Below are 20,676 nucleotides of genomic sequence, written 5' to 3'. Positions count from 1 at the left end.
ACAATTGTCTGGTTAATCTCTGAAGGACAAATTAAACATCAGCCAAGTTTGTGTAGAAATACAAAATCAAGTCGAATCTTTTCCCAAACCAAAGCTGCACATGTTCAGTCACAGTTTATGTTGCTGGACAATTTAAATCTACTTTATGGCTGTATAAACTGGAAATACTTGATCATAGACGACCACAATGCATTCCACCAGGTATGATACTCTTACTTATGTTTGTATATCAGCAATGATTTACACCAGGGGTCCCCAAACCTTTTGACTCGGGGGCCGCGTTGGGTTAAAACATATATATATATATATATATATATATGTATATATATATATATATATATATATACATATATATATATATATATGAATGAACACGTGGAGTTATGTACTTGACAAAAAAAGGGGAAATAACTGAAAACATGTTTTATAATCTAGTTTCTTCTAAATAGCCACCCTTTGCTCTGATTACTGCCTTGCACACTCTTAGCATTCTCTCCATGAGCTTCAAGAGGTAGTCACCTGAAAGGGTTTTCACTTCACAGGTGGGCCTTATCAGGTTTGATTAGTGGAATTTCTTGCTTTATAAATATATATATATATATATATATATATATATATATATATTTATTTATATACATACAGTTGCGATCAAAAGTTGCAAAGAACATAATGTCATGGCTGTCTTTGTCAATACGTGGACCTTGGAGTTTGTTTTACCGGAATGCAAAGGAAAGTTGGCGCGAGCAAGGCGTGAATATAAGTACATGATTTATTAAAACACTAACAAACTACAAAAAAAGGAAGCAAACAAAAGGCACGCACAATGGCGGAAAACAAACTTGACTAATGAAACCAAAAGACTAGCACAAAGGCAATTAACTATGAACACGAAACAAAAACACTTACTGTGGCATGGCAAGAAGCAAAAACTATGCCATCCATCCATCCATTTTCTACCGCTTATTCCCTTCGGGGTCGTGGGGGGCGCTGGAGCCTATCTCAGCTACAATCGGGCGGAAGGCGGGGTACACCCTGGACAAGTCACCACCTCATCGCAGGGCCAACACAGATAGACAGACAACATTCACACTCACATTCACACACTAGGGCCAATTTACTGTTGCCAATCAACCTATCCCCAGGTGCATGTCTTTAGAGGTGGGAGGAAGCCGTAGTACCCGGAGGGAACCCACGCAGTCACGGGGAGAACATGCAAACTCCACACAGAAAGATCCCGAGGCCGGGATTGAACTCACGACCTTCGTATTGTGAGGCAGACGCACTATCCCCTCTTCCACCGTGCTGCCCACAAGAACTATGGAATATCATGGGTAGCAGTAGCATGGATGGATAGATAATGTCCCCAGGACGAACAACAGAAACAGACCGGCTTAAATAGCAGTAACATGATCAGTGAAAACAGGTGCGTGACTCAAAGCGTGAAACAGGTGCGTGACATGACAGGTGAAAACTAATGGGTTGCTATGGTGACAAAACAAACAAAAGTGCACAAAGAGTCCAAAAACAAAACCGAACATGACTAAAACAAAACATGATCACACAGACATGACAGTCTTGAGTTTCCAATAATTTCTACAACTCCTATTTCTTTGTGATAGAGTGATTGGAGCACATACTTGTTGGTCACAAAAAACATTCATGAAGTTTGGTTCTTTTATGAATTTATTATGGGTCTACTGAAAATGTGAGCAAATCTGCTGGGTCAAAAGTATACATACAGCAATGTTAATATTTGCTTACATGTCCCTTGGCAAGTTTCACTGCAATAAGGCGCTTTTGGTAGCCATCCACAAGCTTCTGGTTGAATTGTTGACCACTCCTCTTGACAAAATTGATGCAGTTCAGCGAAATGTGTTGTTTTTCTGACATGGACTTGTTTCTTCAGCATTGTCCACACGTTTAAAATCAGGACTTTGGGAAGGCCATTCTAAAACCTTCATTCTAGCCTGATTTAGCCATTCCTTTACCACTTTTGACTTGTGGCGTGTGCAAAGCAATAATCGAGGCAAACGGTGGTTATTTTGAAGAAACGAGAATACAAAACATGTTTTCAGTTATTTCACCTTTTTTTGTTAAGTACATAACTCCATGTGTGTTCATTCATAGTTTTGATGTAACAATCTACAATGTAAATAGTTATGGAAATAAAGAAAACGCATTAAAATGAGAAGGTGGGTCTAAACTTTTGGCCTGGACTGTACATGGGACAATGCACATTAATGGACATACAGTATACAGTTGCGATCAAAAGTTTACATACACTTGTAAAGAACATAATGTCATGGCTGTCTTGAGTTTCCTATAATTAACAAAAATAGTTTACAAAAATTGAGCGGTTTGGCCACAATACCCAGCAATATGTTTGGAGGAGAAAAGAGTAGGCCTTTAATCCCAGGAACACCACACCTACCGTCAAGCATGGTGGTGGTAGTATTATGCTCTGGGCCTGTTTTGCTGCCAATGGAACTGGTGCTTTACAGAGAGTAAATGGGACAATGAAAAAGGAGGATTACCTCCAAATTCTCCAGGACAACCTAAAATCATCAGCCCGGAGGTTGGGTCTTGGGCGCAGTTGGGTGTTCCAACAGGACAATGACCCCAATCTAGGGATGTCTGATAATGGCTTTTTGCCGATATCCGATATTCCGATATTGTCCAACTCTTTAATTACCGATACCAATATCAACCGATACCGATATCAACCGATATATACAGTCGTGGAATTAACACATTATTATGCCTAATTTGGACAACCAGGTATGGTGAAGATAAGGTACTTTTAAAAAATAAAATAAAATAAAATAAGATAAATAAATTACAAACATTTTCTTGAATAAGAAAGAAAGTAAAACAATATAAAAACAGTTACATTGAAACTAGTAATTAATGAAAATGAGTCAAATTAACTGTTAAAGGTTAGTACTATTAGTGGACCAGCAGCACGCACAATCATGTGTGCTTACGGACTGTATCCCTTGCAGACTGTATTGATATATATTGATATATAATGTAGGAACCAGAATATTAATAACAGAAAGAAACAACCCTTTTGTGTGAAGGAGTGGAGGGGGAGGGAGATTTTTTTGGGTTGGTGCACTAATTGTAAGTGTATCTTGTGTTTTTTATGTTGATTTTATAAAAAATAAAAAATAAAAAAAACAAAAAAAACAATACAGATAATAAAAAAATGATACCGATAATTTCCGATATTACATTTTAACGCATTTATCGGCATCTCTACCCCAAACACACGTCAAAAGTGGTAAAGGAATGGCTAAATCAGGCTAGAATGAAGGTTTTAGAATGGCCTTCCCAAAGTCCTGACTTAAACGTGTGGACAATGCTGAAGAAACAAGTCAGAAAATCAACACATTTAGCTGAACTGCACCAATTTTGTCAAGAGGGGTGGTCAAAAATTCAAGCAGAAGCTTGTGGATGGCTACCAAAAGCGCCTTATTGCAGTGAAACTTGCCAAGGGACATGTAAGCAAATATTAACATTGCTCTATGTATACTTTGTGGGCTCTGTACCGAGGATGTCGTTGCGGCTTGTGCAGCCCTTTGAGACACTTGTGATTTAGGGCTATATAAATAAACATTGACATTGACTTTTGACCCAGCAGATTTGCTCACATTTTCAGTAGACCCATAATAAATTCATAAAAGAACCAAACTTCATGAATGTTTTTTGTGACCAACAAGTATGTGCTCCAATCACTCCGTCACAAAAAAATAAGAGTTGTAGAAAGTATTGGAAACTCAAGACAGCCATGACATTATGTTCTTTACAAGTGTATGTCAACTTTTGATCGCGACTGTAAAATGTTAAAGGCCTACTGAAACCCACTACTACCGACCACGCAGTCTGATAGTTTATATAGCAATGATGAAATATTAACATTGCAACACATGCCAATACGGCCGGGTTAGCTTACTAAAGTGCAATTTTAAATTTCGCGCAAAATATCCTGCTGAAAAGGTCTCGGTATGATGACGTCAGCACGTGACGTCACAGATTGTAGAGGACATTTTGGGACAGCATGGTGGCCAGCTATTAAGTAGTCTGTTTTCATCGCAAAATTCCACAGTATTCTGGACATCTGTGTTGGTGAATCTTTTGCAATTTGTTCAATGAACAATGGAGACAGCAAAGAAGAAAGCTGTAGGTGGGAAGCGGTGTATTGCGGCCGACTTGTGCAACACAAACACAGCCGGTGTTTCATTGTCTACATTCTCGGAAGATGACAGTCAAGCTTTACCATTGGCCTGTGGAGAACTGGGACAACAGAGACTCTTACCAGGAGGACTTTGAGTTGGATACGCAGACACGGTACCGTGAGTACGCATGCAGCTGCGGCTTCCAAACATTTGATCGCTTGCCCGTACGTGCGTGCCGCTATATGCATGTCACGTACGTAACTTTGGGGACTTTGAGGAAATATATGTGCTGTATGAACTTTGGGGAGGTGAACGGTACTTTGGGCTGTGGGATTGAGTGTGTTGTGCAGGTGTTTGAGTTGTATTGGCGGGTTATATGGACGGGAGGGGGGAGGTGTTTGTTATGCGGGATTAATTTGTGGCATATTAAATATAAGCCTGGTTGTGTTGTGGCTAATAGAGTATATATATGTCTTGTGTTTATTTACTGTTTTAGTCATTCCCAGCTGAATATCAGGTCCCACCCGCCTCTCACAGCATCTTCCCTATCTGAATCGCTCCCACTGCCCTCTTGTCCTTCACTCTCACTTTCCTCATCCACGAATCTTTCATCCTCGCTCAAATTAATGGGGAAATCGTCACTTTCTCGGTCCGAATCGCTCTTGCTGCTGGTGGCCATGATTGTAAACAATGTGCGGATGTGAGGAGCTCCACAACCTGTGACGTCACGCTACTCGTCTGCTACTTCCGGTACAGGCAAGGCTTTTTTATCAGCGACCAAAAGTTGAGAACTTTATCGTCGATGTTCTCTACTAAATCCTTTCAGCAAAAATATGGCAATATCGCGAAATGATCAAGTATGACACATAGAATGGACCTGCTATCCCCGTTTGAATAAGAAAATCGCATTTCAGTAGGCCTTTAATGAGCCAGATTGTAGCCAAAGGCTCATTTTTTTGCTGTTTTTATCTGCCACACGTAGAAAGCCGGTCTGAGAAAATAATGCATACATTAAACCGGTCCCTGTTGGAGAAAAAGGTTGGGGGAACCCTGCTTTATACGCAACAAGATCACTGTTGTCTTTTTGGGAATTTTCTGCAAAGAAAATGTCTGCCAGTTGAATAGCCCTGCATTAGTACTTCCACACATACAGTATGTCCTCATTCAGACACCTGGGACTAGTCCTGTTAAACTTTTTAATAAAGTAAAAAAGACAGATTTACTCTTCTGGTGATAAATTTGTCTAATAACAGTCACTGGTGGTGTCGGTTTGATGAAATATTTGACTGTAAAACAGTTTTTATTACGAGTATGAATCCACGCCGTCCCACCGGCACAATGCGAGCGAGCTATTTAGCAGTACGTGCCTCACCAACGCTGCCGTGTGTCAAACTGATGCAGTGGTCGGAACGTTCCGAGACCTGTGTTTGCTCTCGCACGTTGCAGTGGTTGTGTTGACCAACCCAGGTCAAAAAGGTTATCAGCGTGTTCCCATGTCACAACATAGGGACCCTCAGACATGAAGAGCTTCCTAAGGGTTGGTTCATGCTTTCATTAGAGCGTTTGCTACTCCTCTCCCCGCAGCCAATCGGCAGCAAGGTTAGAGGTCACCACTATATCAGCTCTCGCTCGGAGGCAAAATATTAGTTGGGACATTAGCTGTGATACTTGCAATAATTTGATCTTTCTTGCACTCATGGCACCTATTCTACTGAACTGCATGGGGAATGACCACAGTGACTCCATCAAGTAAGTCCACCTTTTTGCTCTCGCAAATCTCTATCAAGGTCACTTCAAAAATGGTATTTGCGTCTTCAGGCAACAAGTCCAGGTGAAGAACCCTTACTTGGACACCATGGAGGAGGACATCCTCTACCACTTCAGCCTGAGCACCAAGTCTCACAACCTGCCAGAGATGTTTGGCGACATAAAGGTGTGACATTCGCCAAAACGCGACTGTAACGTTTAAAAGCCACTTCAAAGTTGACTTACAGTCGCGATCCAAAGTTGACATACACTTGTAAAGAACATAATGTCATGGCTGTCTTGAGTTTCCAATAATTTCTACAATTCTTATGTTTTTGTGATAGAGTGATTGGAGCACATACTTGTTGGTCACAAAAAACATTCATGAAGTTTGGTTCTTTTATGAACTTATTATGGGTCTACTGAAAATGTGAGCAAATCTACTCGGTTAAAAGAATACAAACCCCGTTTCCATATGAGTTAGGAAATTGTGTTAGATGTAAATATAAACGGAATACAATGATTTGCAAATCATTTTCAACCCATATTCAGTTGAATGCACTACAAAGACAACATATTTGATGTTCAAACTCATAAAATGTTTTTTTTTTGCAAATAATAATTAACTTAGAATTTCATGGCTGCAACACGTGCCAAATTAGTTGGGAAAGGGCATGTTCACCACTGTGTTACATCACCTTTTCTTTTAACAACACTCAATAAACGATTGGGAACTGAGGAAACTAAGTGTTGAAGCTTTGAAAGTGGAATTCTTTCCCATTCTTGTTTATGTAGAGCTTCAGTCGTTCAACAGTCCGGGGTCTCCGCTGTCGTATTTTACGCTTCATAATGCGCCACACATTTTCGATGGGAGACAGGTCTGGACTGCTGGCGGGCCAGGAAAGTACCCGCACTCTTTTTTTACTAAGCTACGCTGTTGTAACACGTGCTGAATGTGGCTTGGCATTGTCTTGCTGAAATAAGCAGGGGCGTCCATGAAAAAGACGGCGCTTAGATGGCAGCATATTTTGTTCCAAATCCTGTATGTACCTTTCAGCATTAATGGTGCCTTCACTGATGTGTAAGTTACCCATGCCTTGGGCACTAATGCACCCCCATACCATCACAGATGCTGGCTTTTGAACTCTGCGTCGATAACAGTGTGGATGGTTCGCTTCCCCTTTGGTCCGGATGACACGATGTCGAATATTTCCAAAAACAATTTGAAATGTGGACTCGTCAGACCACAGAACACTTTTCCACTTTGCATGAGTCCATCTTAGATGATCTCGGGCCCAGAGAAGCCGGCGGCGTTTCTGGATGTTATTGATAAATGGCTTTCGCTTTGCATAGTAGAGCTTTAACTTGCACTTACAGATGTAGCGACCAACTGTATTTAGTAACAGTGGTTTTCTGAAGTGTTCCTGAGCCCATGTGGTGATATCCTTTAGAGATTGATGTCGGTTTTTGATACAGTGCCGTCTGAGGGATCGAAGGTCACGGTCATTCAATGTTGGTTACGTGCAGTGATTTCTCCAGATTCTCTGAACCTTTTGATGATATTATGGACCGTAGATGTTGAAATCCCTACATTTCTTGCAATTGCACTTTGAGAAACGTTGTTCTTAAACTGTTTGACTATTTGCTCACGCAGTTGTGGACAAAGGGGTGTACCTCGCCCCATCCTTTCTTGTGAAAGACTGAGTATTTTTTGGGAAGCTGTTTTTATACCCAATCATGGCACCCACCTGTTCCCAATTAGCCTGCACACCTGTGGGATATTCCAAATAAGTGTTTGATGAGCATTCCTCAACTTTATCAGTATTTATTGCCACCTTTCCCAACTTCTTTGTCACGTGTTGTTGGCATCAAATTCTAAAGTTAATGATTATTTGCAAAAAAAAAAAAGTTTATCAGTTTGAACATCAAATATGTTGTCTTTGTAGCATATTCAACTGAATATGGGTTGAAAATGATTTGCAAATCTTTGTATTCCGTTTATATTTACATCTAACACAATTTCCCAACTCATATGGAAACGGGGTTTGTACATGCAGCAATGTTAATATTTGGTTACATGTCCCTTGGCAAGTTTCACTGCAATAAGGCGCTTTTGGTAGCCATCCACAAGCTTCTGCTTGAATTTTTGACCACTCCTCTTGACAAAATTGGTGCAGTTCAGCTAAATGTGTTGGTTTTCTGACATGGACTTGTTTCTTCAGCATTGTCAGGATTTTGGGAAGGCCATTCTAAAACCTTCATTCTAGCCTGATTTAGCCATTCCTTTACCCCTTTCGACGTGTGTTTGGGGTCGTTGTCCTGTTGGAACACCCAACTGCGCCCAAGACCCAACCCGGGCTGATGATTTTAGGTTGTCCTGAAGACATTGAAGGTAATCCTCCTTCTTCATTGTCCCATTTACTCTCTGTAAAGCACCAGTTCCATTGGCAGCAAAACAGGCCCAGAGCATAATACTACCACCACCATGCTTGACGGTGGACATGGTGTTCCTGGGATTAAAGGCCTCGCCTTTTCTCTTCCAAACATATTGCTGGGTATTGTGGCCAAACAGCAACATTTTTGTTTCATCTGACATCACATGGACAAAGATAAAACCTTCTGGAGGAAAAGTTGAGCTGTTTGGCCACAATACCCAGCAATATGTTTGGAGGAGAAAAGGTGAGGCCTTTAATCCCAGGAACACCATTCGTACCGTCAAGCATGGTGGTGGTAGTATTATGCTCTGGGCCTGTTTTGCTGCCAATGGAACTGGCGCTTTACAGAGAGTTAATGCGACAATGAAAAAGGAGGATTACCTCCAGATTCTTCAGGACAACCTAAAATCATCAGCCCGGAGGTTGGGTCTTGGGCGCAGTTGGGTGTTCCAACAGGACAATGACCCCAAACACATGTCAAAAGTGGTAAAGGAATGGCTAAATCAGGCTAGAATGCAAGTTTTAGAATGGCCTTCCTAAAGTCCTGACATAAACGTGTGGACAATCCTGAAGAAACAAGTCCATGTCAGAAAACCAACACATTTAGCTGAACTGCACCAATTTTGTCAAGAGGTGTGGTCTGTATGTTTACTTTTGACCCAGCAGATTTGCTCACATTTTCAGTAGACCCATAATAAATTCATAAAAAAAAAAAAACTTCATGAATGTTTTTTTGTGACCAACAAGTATGTGCTCCAATCACTCTATCACAAAAACATAAGAGTTGTAGAAATGATTGGAAACTCAAGACAGCCATGACATTATGTTCTTTACAACTTTTGATTGCGACTGTATATTGTCCTTAATCACAAATGTCTTAAAGGGCTGCACAAGCCACAACGACATCCTGCGCTCAGATCCCACGTCATGGCAAGAAAAACCTTGTGAGGAAAGAGAATTAATTAACTCATATTATGTTTTGCTTATGGTGAAGGTTTATTTTCACTTTGGAGAATTAGAAACACCAAGATTAAGTAAATAGTTCTATTTCAGTTTGAGCACATAAATAGATAAGGCCCCTTAGTGTGACATTCGCAGGTGGATTGGATCACTTCTCGTAGGAAAAGAGACTCTAATTGGGAGTTCGGAATGCAAAAGTGATAGCCCTATCCTTGAGAAGAGACTACATGTCTAGCTCAACGCCAACGTTTAAGCTATGACTTAAAGCAGTTGTTTCCCAGACACTTACACACGAATATCTCCTTTTATGGTCAGGGTGTGCTGTCCTGACTTAGCACACACACCCAGAGACAGGACGGAGGAATATAAAACTGATGGTTTGGCTTCTCCAAGTTAGGAGTGCCTCATTTTTTTGACTTGAGTCCTCCTCCAGGTTCTTCAGTCCTGTATAATGATGCTCGCTTGTAATAAGGCAAATTTTAGTTCAGTAAAGCTTCTCCGGCGTCTCTTTTGATCCAGCCGCACTGCCGTGTCGAGGATGACAAGACCAGAAATACACATCATGAGCTGACAGAATGTGTTTTATTCTATAGTTTGTGTGTGTCGGTGGCAGCGCCAATCGCATGAAGGCCTTCGCCCAGTTCATCCACGAGGAGCTGAAGCTGCCCGGCAACCTGGCGGAAATCCGAGATATATGCGAGGGAACTGACCGCTACTGCATGTATAAAGTGGGACCGGTGCTTTCTATTAGTGTGAGTACTACATACATTCCTCTCACGCCTCTCTGAATTGATATACTGTAATAATATTCATTTATTCAACCGGTATTTTGCATAATTATGAGCAAAATAAGTGAATACATTGGGTTAAGATAACATTGAGCAACAACTTTAAACAATTTCCAAGTTATCCCTCTGGGGCATACATTATTTAACAACAACAGAGTAGTGTCAGGACAAAAAGGTTGCTTATAAATATCTTTTGGATTTTTTTAACACTATTTTTTTCCCTCAGATCTCTCAATCAACTTCAGTCCTAAATAAAACTGGCCAACAGGTCATGTTTTTCATTTTATTTTAACTACCGTATTTTTCGGAGTATAAGTCGCACCTGCCGAAAATGCATAACATATACTTCTGGTATGCGGATTTCTTCTAGATCAGTGGTTCTCAAACTGTGGTACCGGTACCACTTCTGGTATGCGGACTTCTTCTAGATCAGTGGTTCTCAAACTGTGGTACGGGTACCACTTCTGGTATGCGGACTTCTTCTAGATCAGTGGTTCTCAAACTGTGGTACCGGTACCACTTCTGGTATGCGGACTTCTTTTAGATCAGTGGTTCTCAAACTGTGGTACCGGTACCACTTCTGGTATGCGGACTTCATCGAGTGGTACGCCAAATAATCACTTCATCAAACATAGTAATGATATGTGTTTTATGTTGCACGATTGCACCAAGTAAAATTTCCTAGTTTGTGAACCCGTTCTCAAACAATGGCAATAAAAACTCTTCCGATTCTGATTCTAATGATGTGATTCGAGCCCTTATCAAAGTAATGTTTCAGCAGCCAAAAATATGAAATATACTTGTTACATAAAACCTCTGCCTTGTTTTTAATGAATACTTAGGCCTACTACGCTACTGTGTTATGTTCATCTTGGAGAAAGCAAACCACCAAGTTTAAGTAAATAGTGGTATTTCAGTTTGAGCACATAATAAGACAACGCCCCTCATTTTGACATTAGCAAGTGGATTGGATCACTTCTCGTAGGAAAGAGGCCCTAATTGGGACGTCGGAATGCAAAAGTGATAACCCTATCCTTGAGAAAAGACTACCGTATTTTTCGGAGTATAAGTCGCACCGGCCGAAAAAGCATAATAAAGAAGGAAAAAAACATATATAAGTCGCACTGGAGTATAAGTCGCATTTTTGGGGGAAATTTATTTGATAAAAGCCAACACCAAGAATAGACATTTGAAAGGCAATTTAAAATAAATAAAGAATAGTGAACAACAGGCTGAATAAGTGTACGTTATATGAGGCATAAATAACCAACTGAGAAGGTGCCTGGTATGTTAACGTAACATATTATGGTAAGAGTCATTCAAATGACTATAACATATAGAACATGCTATACGTTTACCAAACAATCTGTCACTCCTAATCGCTAAATCCCATGAAATCTTATACGTCTAGTCTCTTACGTGAATGAGCTAAATAATATTATTTGATATTTTACGGTAATGTGTTAATCATTTCACACATAAGTCGCTCCTGAGTATAAGTCGCAGCCCCCAAACTATGAAAAAAACTGCGACTAATAGTCTGAAAAATACGGTACTGCAGTCAAAAAAAAAGAAATAGATTAATCACTTATTAATGATACTTTTAAATTAACTTAAGAAAAGAGCCTAATCTTTGCACACAGATGCAAATTTATTGTCAGTATGTAATCCAAAAAAATGTTTTTTAATGTTTTACTTGAATGCACTACGTTTATTTGCTCAAAAAGTGGTCTCTAAAGTCCAAATAGGACTTTAAAATAATACCTATTAAATCATTCTTATTACTAGAGATGTCTGTATGATGATAAATGCGTTAAAATGTAATATCGGAAATTATCGGTATAATTTTTTTAATTATCTGCATCGTTTTTTTTTTTTTCGTTTTTTTGTTTTTTATTAAATCAACATAAAAACACAAGATACACAATTAGTGCACCAACCCAAAAAACCTCCCTCCCCCATATACACTCATTCACACAAAAGGGTTGTTTCTTTCTGTTATTAATATTCTGGTTCCTACATTATATATCAATATATATCAATACAGTCTGCAAGGGATACAGTCCGTAAGCACACATGATTGTGCGTGCTGCTGGTCCACTAATAGTACTAACCTTTAACAGTTAATTTTACTCATTTTCATTCATTACTAGTTTCAATGTAACTGTTTTTATATTGTTTTACTTTCTTTTTTATTCAAGAAATGTTTATTTATTTATTTATCTTATTTTATTTTATAAATTTGTTTTAAAAGTACCATATCTTCACCATACCTGGTTGTCCAAATTAGGCATAATAATGTGTTAATTCCTCGACTGCATATATTGGTTGATATCGGTATCGGTAATTAAAGAGTTGGACAATATCGGAATATCGGCAAAAAGCCATTATCGGACATCCCTACTTCTCAATAATGAAACATGATATTATCTGCAATTAGAGTTAACTATAAACAAACTGTGATTAATTGCGATTAAATATTTTAATCACTTGACAGCCCTAATTTACATACTGCTGTATTTATATTAGTGCTAGGAAATAATACATTTTGTAAATCAGATTAATCACATTTTTCAATTTAGGTTGATACAATATAGGTTAATACTCGCTTGCATAATTTTAATCAACTTTAACAAAAAAAAGAGCCCGACATTTGGACACAAACGGTGTCAAACAAATATTTGTTAAGTGTTTTATTTGAATGCACATCATTTATTTGCTCAAAACTTGGTAACAGTTGTATCTAAAGTCCAGTCAGGGTGTATTTTGAAGTGGGATTTGCCAGTAAGTACAGCAGTTGGAGTGTCCTCACTCATCTTTGTCCTGACATATGCATTGACTTGTTTACTGACCGTATAACAGGTCTCACCTTCCAGGTAACCATCCACGGTTAAGGAAAAGGAGCACGTGGGGTTAAAATAAATTGCGTGATTAATCTGTGTATTCATTAGATCATTTTTTTTGTTAAATCATTATTTTTGACAGCCCTAATTTCAACCCTTTGAATGCCAATTCAATCTAATTATGTCAGTTATTTATTTTGTAAAATTTGCATAAAATGAGTTATCATCCATATAGTAAATGTTAAAGGTTAAAAAATACCTCAATATACATAAGACTAGTAATAAAACTAACGTTGATGCATTTTATCATGTTTTCTGTGTCAAATTCCAAAACCTGATTTTTTTTTGTTTATTTATTCATGAATTTTTCTCATTTATTTACTGTATATTCATTTAAGGTCGGTACCGCAATTTGTAACGTTTAAACAGGACCTGCCAGTCAGTGTGATTCTCGAAACAGAGACGAAAGTGCAAACAAAGGACTGAGATGTGCATTTTTATGCCAATATTGAATTGCCAGCCTCTTACACGTCACCAGCCCAGATTTAATAGCACATGCAAAAGGTGGACTTACAGATGGTTTTTAATTTCAACACTCAAAGTAAATTATTTGAATAAAAAACAACATTAGGAACTATGTTTTAAGTAAAAAAAAAAACGTCCAACCGGAACTCTCTAATAACTAAAGTTCCTTGGGTGAATAATGTAAACTCACTACACCGGTATGTTTTAGTGCTTTCATGGCGAGTTTACCGACAGATATAAGTAAGAACTTTACACTACTTTATATTAGAAATGGCAAGAGCAGAGGACGAAAGTCCCGTAACAAGAAGATCGAGAAAAACAAGAAGCTTATCGACTACAAAGGCGGACACGCGCAATTTTTCAGGATTTATGCAGATCCCAAATCGGGATCAGCAGGTACCAGAAGGTAAGAAAAGTTGCTTTTGCATAATATTGCGAAACAAAACGCCAGAAAATATGTCTTACCTTATACACACACCATAATGACACTCATATGTTGAAGCATTCATAGCTTACCAAAGTCGTACTAAAACATTTTGATAGATTTTGTTTGTAATGTTCTATATTTTCGATGGAACATATAAAATGTTGGTGTTGTTTACTTGAGTCATATTGCCATCATATTGCAGTCTACACGTATCTCTTATGTTTGACTGCCATCTACTGCTCACACTTATCACTACACCATGTACCAAATAAAATAGTTTCGAGGTCGGTAAGCAAAACCAGAATCATTCCGTACATTAGGCGCACCGGGTTATAAGGCGCACTGTCGGGTTTTGAGGGAAAAAAATTAATTTTAAGTGCGCTTTATAGTCCAGAAATAGTCTGGTGAATATTTATTTTTCCTGAAGCTGCTCCACCTCACACTTTAGGGACAAACCCCACTGCAATTGGTAGAATTTTATCATGCATGTAGCTTAAATAGCAAGTGTTGTCTTGCAGCATGGTATGGGCGTCCCGTCCATCTCTATTATGCTGCACGAGCTCATCAAGCTGCTGCACCATGCCCACTGCAGGGATGTCATCCTGTTTCGCCTGGGGACATCGGGTGGTGTTGGTAAATACTCGTTGTTTTTTCCTTCGAGTTTCCAAAAGTCTATGTCAAATTAAAAATATATATACATATATTTTGATCATTCAGGTCTGGCCCCGGGCACGGTGGTAGTGACCGACAAAGCAGTGGACTACTCTTTCAGGCCCCAGTTTGAGCAGGTGGTGCTGGGTAAAGTGATCACCCGCAGCACCGTGCTGGATGAAGGTGTGGCCAGCGAGCTTCTGCAGTGCTCCTCTGAGCTCCAGAACCTTCCCACCGTGATTGGAAACACCATGTGCACACACGACTTCTACGAAGGTGAGACATGGCGCGTTACAGGTGTCACCCGAGTGTTAAGGCAGAGGTTCTCAAGTATTTACGCTCCCCTTGGGAGACCCCACCCTGAAGTCAAAGTTGATGTTTAAAGATGTCATTATGCTATTGCCTCCCTAACACCCCCTCCTCCCCAAAAAAGGGGTGCACCCCACTATTTGAGAAGCACTGCATTATGGTTGTAGGGTATACCGGTATTAGTATAGTACAGCAATACTAATGAATCATATTCGGTACTATACCGCCTCTAAAAAGTACCGGTCCACCACCCCCCCCCCCCCCCCACCCCACCCCCGCCCCCCGTGTTGTCGTCACGTCGTGTCATTGCTGGTTTACGAGCAGACGAGCATGTTCGGCAGCGCACACACAGAGTACTTACAAGCAGACACAGTGTGTAGACAGAAAAGGGAGAACGGACGCATTTTGGTTTAAAAACTAAAGATAAAGGTGAAGTTATAACACTGAAACGCCCTCAGGAAGAGGTGCTTTAAGACATGGCTAAAGTCCATCCGCAGTTTGCAGTGTTGTAGCTACTTCTAAATCACTAATCCTCGTCTCCATGGCGACAAATAAAGCAAGTTTCTTACAAGTATTATTATCACTGCAGGACGAGGAATAGCTAAACATGCTTCACTACACACCGTAGCTCACCGGCGTCAAAATGTAAACAAACGCCATTGGTGGATCTACACCTGACATCCACTGTAATGATACCAAGTACAGGAGCGTATCTCGCCGATACTACTATGATTACGTCGATATTTTTTATCGTCGCAAAATCTTCTTTCGTTTAAAAAAAATGTATATTATGTTTATAAACTCAGGAAATATGTCCCTGGACACATGAGGACTAAGAATATGACCAATGTATGATCCTGTAACGACTTTGTATCGGATTGATACCCAAATTTGTGGTATCATCCAAAACTAATGTAAAGCATCCAAACAAGAGAAGAATAAGTGATTATTACATTTTAACAGAAGTGTAGATAGAACATGTTAAAATAGAAAGTAAGTAGATATTAACAGTAAATGAACAAGTAGATTAATAATTCATTTTCTACCACTTGTCCTTAATAATGTTGACAAAATAATAGGTAGATAAATGACACAATATGTTACTGCATATGTCAGCAGACTAATTAGGAGCCTTTGTTTGTTTACTTACTACTAAAAGACAAGTTGTCTTGTATGTTTACTATTTTATTTAAGGACAAACTTGCAATAATAAACATATGTTTAATGTACCCTAAGATTTTTTGTTAAAATAAAGCCAATAATGTAATTTTTTGTGGTCCCCTTTATTTAGAATATTTTGGTAGCGGTACCGCTACCAAAATATTGGTATCGGTAAAGTTAACACTAAAGTTAAACTTAAAGTACCACTGCTAGTCACACGCACACACTCGGTGTGGTGAAATTAACCCCTGCATTTGACCCACCCCCTGGGAGGTGAGGGGAGCAGTGAGCAGCAGCGGCGGCCACGCTCGGGAATCATTTTTGGTGATTTAACCCCCAATTCCAACCTTTGATGCTGAGTGCCAAGCAGGGAGGTAACGGGTGCCATTTTTATAGTCTTTGGTATGACTCGGCCGGGGTTTGAACTCACGACCTACCGATCTCAGGGCGGACACTCTAACCACTAGGCCACACTGCATTAAAGGGCTGTTTTGGAATTTCACTTGACCCCGTAAGGGACAAGCGGTAGAAAATACATTTTTGTCAAGATACCCACTATTACGCTATTGCCTCCCACGCACACGTATCACGGCCCCCCTCCTCCAGGAGTGAACCGCTCTCCTTGTGTCCTAGGTCAAGGTCGACTTGACGGGGCTCTGTGCTCCTTCTCCCACGAGGAAAAGCTGGAGTATCTGAGGAAAGCCTACGAAGCAGGAGTGCGGAACATCGAAATGGAGTCCACCGTCTTTGCCGCCATGTGTCGCGTCTGCGGCCTCAAAGGTGAGGAGTCCGAGTCGACTTTTGTCACTTTTCTGGTTCGAATGATTTTTGTTTTTTCGTCCCACGCCAGCGGCTGTCGTCTGCGTCACATTGTTGAACCGCTTCGAGGGAGACCAGATCACGTCCCCTCATGACGTCCTGGTGGACTACCAGCAGAGGCCCCAGGCTCTCGTGGCCCACTTTATTAAGAAACGCCTTGGCCATGTTGTCTAAAACCACAGCACTGCCATACCCCTCTGAAATCAGTAGACACTATATTGCCAAAAGTATTTGGCCACCTGCCTTGACTCACATATGAACTTGAAGTGCCATCCCATTCCTAACCCATAGGGTTCAATATGATGTCCGTCCACCTTTTGCAGCTATTACAGCTTCAGCTCTTCTGGGAAGGCTGTCCACAAGGTTGCAGAGTCTTTCTTTAATAGGAATTTTCGACCATTCTTCCAAAAGTGCATTGGTGGGGTCACACACTGATGTTAGTCCAGAAGGCCTGGCTCTCAGTCTCCGTTGTAATTCATCCCAAAGGTGTTCTATCGGAGTTCAGGTCAGGACTCTGTGCAGGCCAGTCAAGTTCACCCACACCAGACTCTGTCATCCTTATCTTTATGGACCTTGTCATGAAAAACAACCCAACACCACAATTCTGATCATTTGGATGGGTGGCCAAATACTTTTGGCAATATAGTGTATATAAATTCAACTGATGTGTATATACTCTATTTAAAGGGGGACTGCACTTTTTTTGGGAAGTTTTTCTCTCGTTCACAATCCTTATAAGAGACAAGAAGACAAAAGTTTTTTTTTTTTTTGCATTTTTATTTGTTCTAATTCATCCTAAAGGTGTTCTATCAGAGTTCAGGTCAGGACTCTGTGCAGGCCAGTCAAGTTCACCCACACCAGACTCTGTCATCCATGTCTTTATGGACCTTGTCATGAAAAACAACCCAACACCACAATTCTGATCATTTGGATGCGTGGCCAAATACTTTTGGCAATATAGTGTATATAACATGAACAATCATATTACAGTATCTGTAAAGTATTAGCCCACATTTCATGTTTTGTTTGTACACAGCTAGCTCGACAGCGTATGTACTGTAGTTGTACTAACAAGCATGACATGCTGCATGTATCATGATCAATATTATAGTGACTTACTTGATGGACAGTTGTGCGTTTGGTCGAGCAGGGCGGAGAAGTTTTTTCCAGTTGTTTTTCCAGTGAACACACCATTTATGTCGGCATAGTTCGCGCTGACCTCACTCTCTCGGCTTCCGTCCGCTCCAACATATTTCAGCCTGTCTTCGTGCTCGCTTGATAACCAGTAGTTCATCCTCTGTATATTCAGCTTCAAAAAGATAAGGTGGTGAATCCCCATTTGTCCAAAAATAGTCGCCTCCGTTGTTTAACACATATATACTTGCAATGTGTATATAAAACATTAGCCGCATTTTGCAAGTATTTTTTTTTTCATGTTTAGAATCTTAAAAAAGGACATATGTGCTCATGTCTCTCATAATGATTGTGAACGATAGGAACAAAAAAAATGCAGTTGCCCTTTAACATGTTCATATGTGCATATGTAGACACTGTAGATGACTTGATTAAGTTAAATATTATATAATATTAATTTATGTTTGTATTGTGTTATTGACTGTGTGATTGTTTTAGTACTTCCAATGTTTTCACTGGTAGTTTGTTGATATATTGTATCTATAAAAACAATAGAAACATTGGGGCGGTATAGCTCGGTTGGTAGAGTGTCCGTGCCATCAACCTGAGGGTTGCAGGTTCGATCCCCGCTTCCGCCATCCAAGTCACTGCCGTTGTGTCCTTGGGCAAGACACTTTACCCACCTGCTCCCAGTGCCACCCACACTGGTTTAAATGTAACTTAGATATTGGGTTTTCACTATGTAAAGCGCTTTGAGTCACTAGAGAAAAGCGCTATATAAATATAATTCACTTCACTTCATCTGATTATGTGAGTGTAACTTGGAGATAATAAACATATTTTATAGCAGGAGTGTCCATGCTTTTTCCAATGAGGGCCACTGACTGAAAAATGAAAGGGAGCTTTTTTGTATATTTCAATGTCACAACCAGTACAATATATAAATTGTTTTGACAATACTTTCTAATAAGTACACACTATTGATAATTGTGTGAATGCTACAAAGCATTCACACATATGGTTTTCTACACCAAAATTAATCTATTTATTATTATTGTGTGAATGCTACAAAGCATTCACACATATGGTTTTCCACACAAAAATTAATCTATTATTATTGTGTGAATGCTCCAAAGCATTCACAGATATGGTTTTCTACACCAAAATTCATCCATTTATTCTTCAACTTATTATTGTGTGAATGCTCCAAAGCATTCACAAATATGGTTTTCTACACCACAATTCATCTATTTATAATTATTGTGTGAATGCGCCAAAGCATTCACAGATATGGTTTTCTCCACCAAAATTCATCTATTTATTATTATTGTGTGAATGCTCCAAAGCATTCATACATTTGGTTTTCTACACCAAAATTAATCTATTTATTCCTCAACTTACTATTGTGTGAATGCTCCAAAGCATTCACAGATATGGTTTTCTACACCAAAATGTATTCATCGTGTGAATGCTCCAAAGCATTCACACATATGGTTTTCTACACCAAAATGTATCTATTTATTATTATTGTGTGAATGCTCCAAAGCATTCACAAATATGGTTTTCTACACCACAATTCATCTATTTATAATTATTGTGTGAATGCGCCAAAGCATTCACAGATATGGTTTTCTCCACCAAAATTCATCTATTTATTATTATTGTGTGAATGCTCCAAAGCATTCACACATTTGGTTTTCTACACCAAAATGTATTCATCGTGTGAATGCTCCAAAGCATTCACACATATGGTTTTCTACACCAAAATGTATCTATTTATTATTATTGTGTGAATGCTCCAAAGCATTCACACATATGGTTTTCCACACCAAAATTAATATATTTATTCTTCAACTTATTATTGTGTGAATGCTCCAAAGCATTCACAGATATGGTTTTCTACACCAAAATGTATTTATCGTGTGAATGCTCCAAAGCATTCACACATATGGTTTTCTACACCAAAATGTATCTATTTATTATTATTGTGTGAATGCTCCAAAGCATTCACACATATGGTTTTCTACACCAAAATGTATTTATCGTGTGAATGCTCCAAAGCATTCATCCATATGGTTTTCTACACCAAAATTCATCTATTAATTCTTCAACTTATTATCGTGTGAATGCTCCAAAGCATTCACCCATATGGTTCTCTACACCAAAATTAATCTATTTTCTCTTCAACTTATTGTGTGAATGCTCCAAAGCATTCACACATATGATTTTCTACACCAAAATTAATCTATTTATTATTATTGTGTGAATGCTCCAAAGCATTCACACATTTGGTTTTCTACACCAAAATTAATCTATTTATTCTTCAACTTACTATTGTGTGAATGCTCCAAAGCATTCACAGATATGGTTTTCTACACCAAAATGTATTCATCGTGTGAATGCTCCAAAGCATTCACACATATGGTTTTCTACACCAAAATGTATCTATTTATTATTATTGTGTGAATGCTCCAAAGCATTCACACATATGGTTTTCCACACCAAAATTAATATATTTATTCTTCAACTTATTATTGTGTGAATGCTCCAAAGCATTCACAGATATGGTTTTCTACACCAAAATGTATTTATCGTGTGAATGCTCCAAAGCATTCACACATATGGTTTTCTACACCAAAATGTATCTATTTATTATTATTGTGTGAATGCTCCAAAGCATTCACACATATGGTTTTCTAC

At 39.1% G+C, this 20,676-nt stretch overlaps 1 protein-coding gene across 2 annotated transcripts; it reads left to right on the top strand.

Moving 5' to 3' along the window:
* The first annotated feature begins 82 nt into the window (after window positions 1-82).
* Window positions 83-18,825, top strand: upp2 (uridine phosphorylase 2). 2 transcript variants are annotated; one of them, XM_061971544.1, is made up of 8 exons: window positions 83-201; window positions 5,916-5,927; window positions 5,997-6,111; window positions 9,913-10,071; window positions 14,421-14,535; window positions 14,620-14,829; window positions 16,657-16,803; window positions 16,874-18,825. In XM_061971544.1, the coding sequence occupies exons 1-8, from the start codon at window positions 188-190 to the stop codon at window positions 17,014-17,016; spliced, it is 915 nt and encodes a 304-aa protein (XP_061827528.1). In that variant the 5' UTR covers window positions 83-187; the 3' UTR covers window positions 17,017-18,825. The 2 variants fall into 2 exon arrangements, with proteins under 2 accessions (XP_061827528.1, XP_061827527.1); XM_061971543.1 differs by lacking the exon at window positions 83-201 and having other exon boundaries at window positions 5,764-5,927.
* Window positions 18,826-20,676: the final 1,851 nt, after the last annotated feature.

The sequence above is a fragment of the Nerophis lumbriciformis genome, linkage group LG13, assembly GCF_033978685.3.
Source record: "Nerophis lumbriciformis linkage group LG13, RoL_Nlum_v2.1, whole genome shotgun sequence".
In the NCBI taxonomy this organism is placed as follows: Eukaryota; Metazoa; Chordata; class Actinopteri; order Syngnathiformes; family Syngnathidae; genus Nerophis; species Nerophis lumbriciformis.
Note: the sequence above shows the minus strand (reverse complement) of the source record. Positions and strands in the feature narration are given on the sequence as shown.

Bases quoted from the DNA above. Each gene is read 5' to 3' on its own strand.
- upp2 (XM_061971543.1), top strand. From the start codon at position 5,875: ATGGCACCTATTCTACTGAACTGCATGGGGAATGACCACAGTGACTCC. The intron at 5,928-5,996 runs GTAAGTCCACCT...TTGCGTCTTCAG, and splicing joins GACCACAGTGACTCCATCAA to GCAACAAGTCCAGGTGAAGA. The intron at 16,804-16,873 runs GTGAGGAGTCCG...GTCCCACGCCAG, and splicing joins TCGCGTCTGCGGCCTCAAAG to CGGCTGTCGTCTGCGTCACA.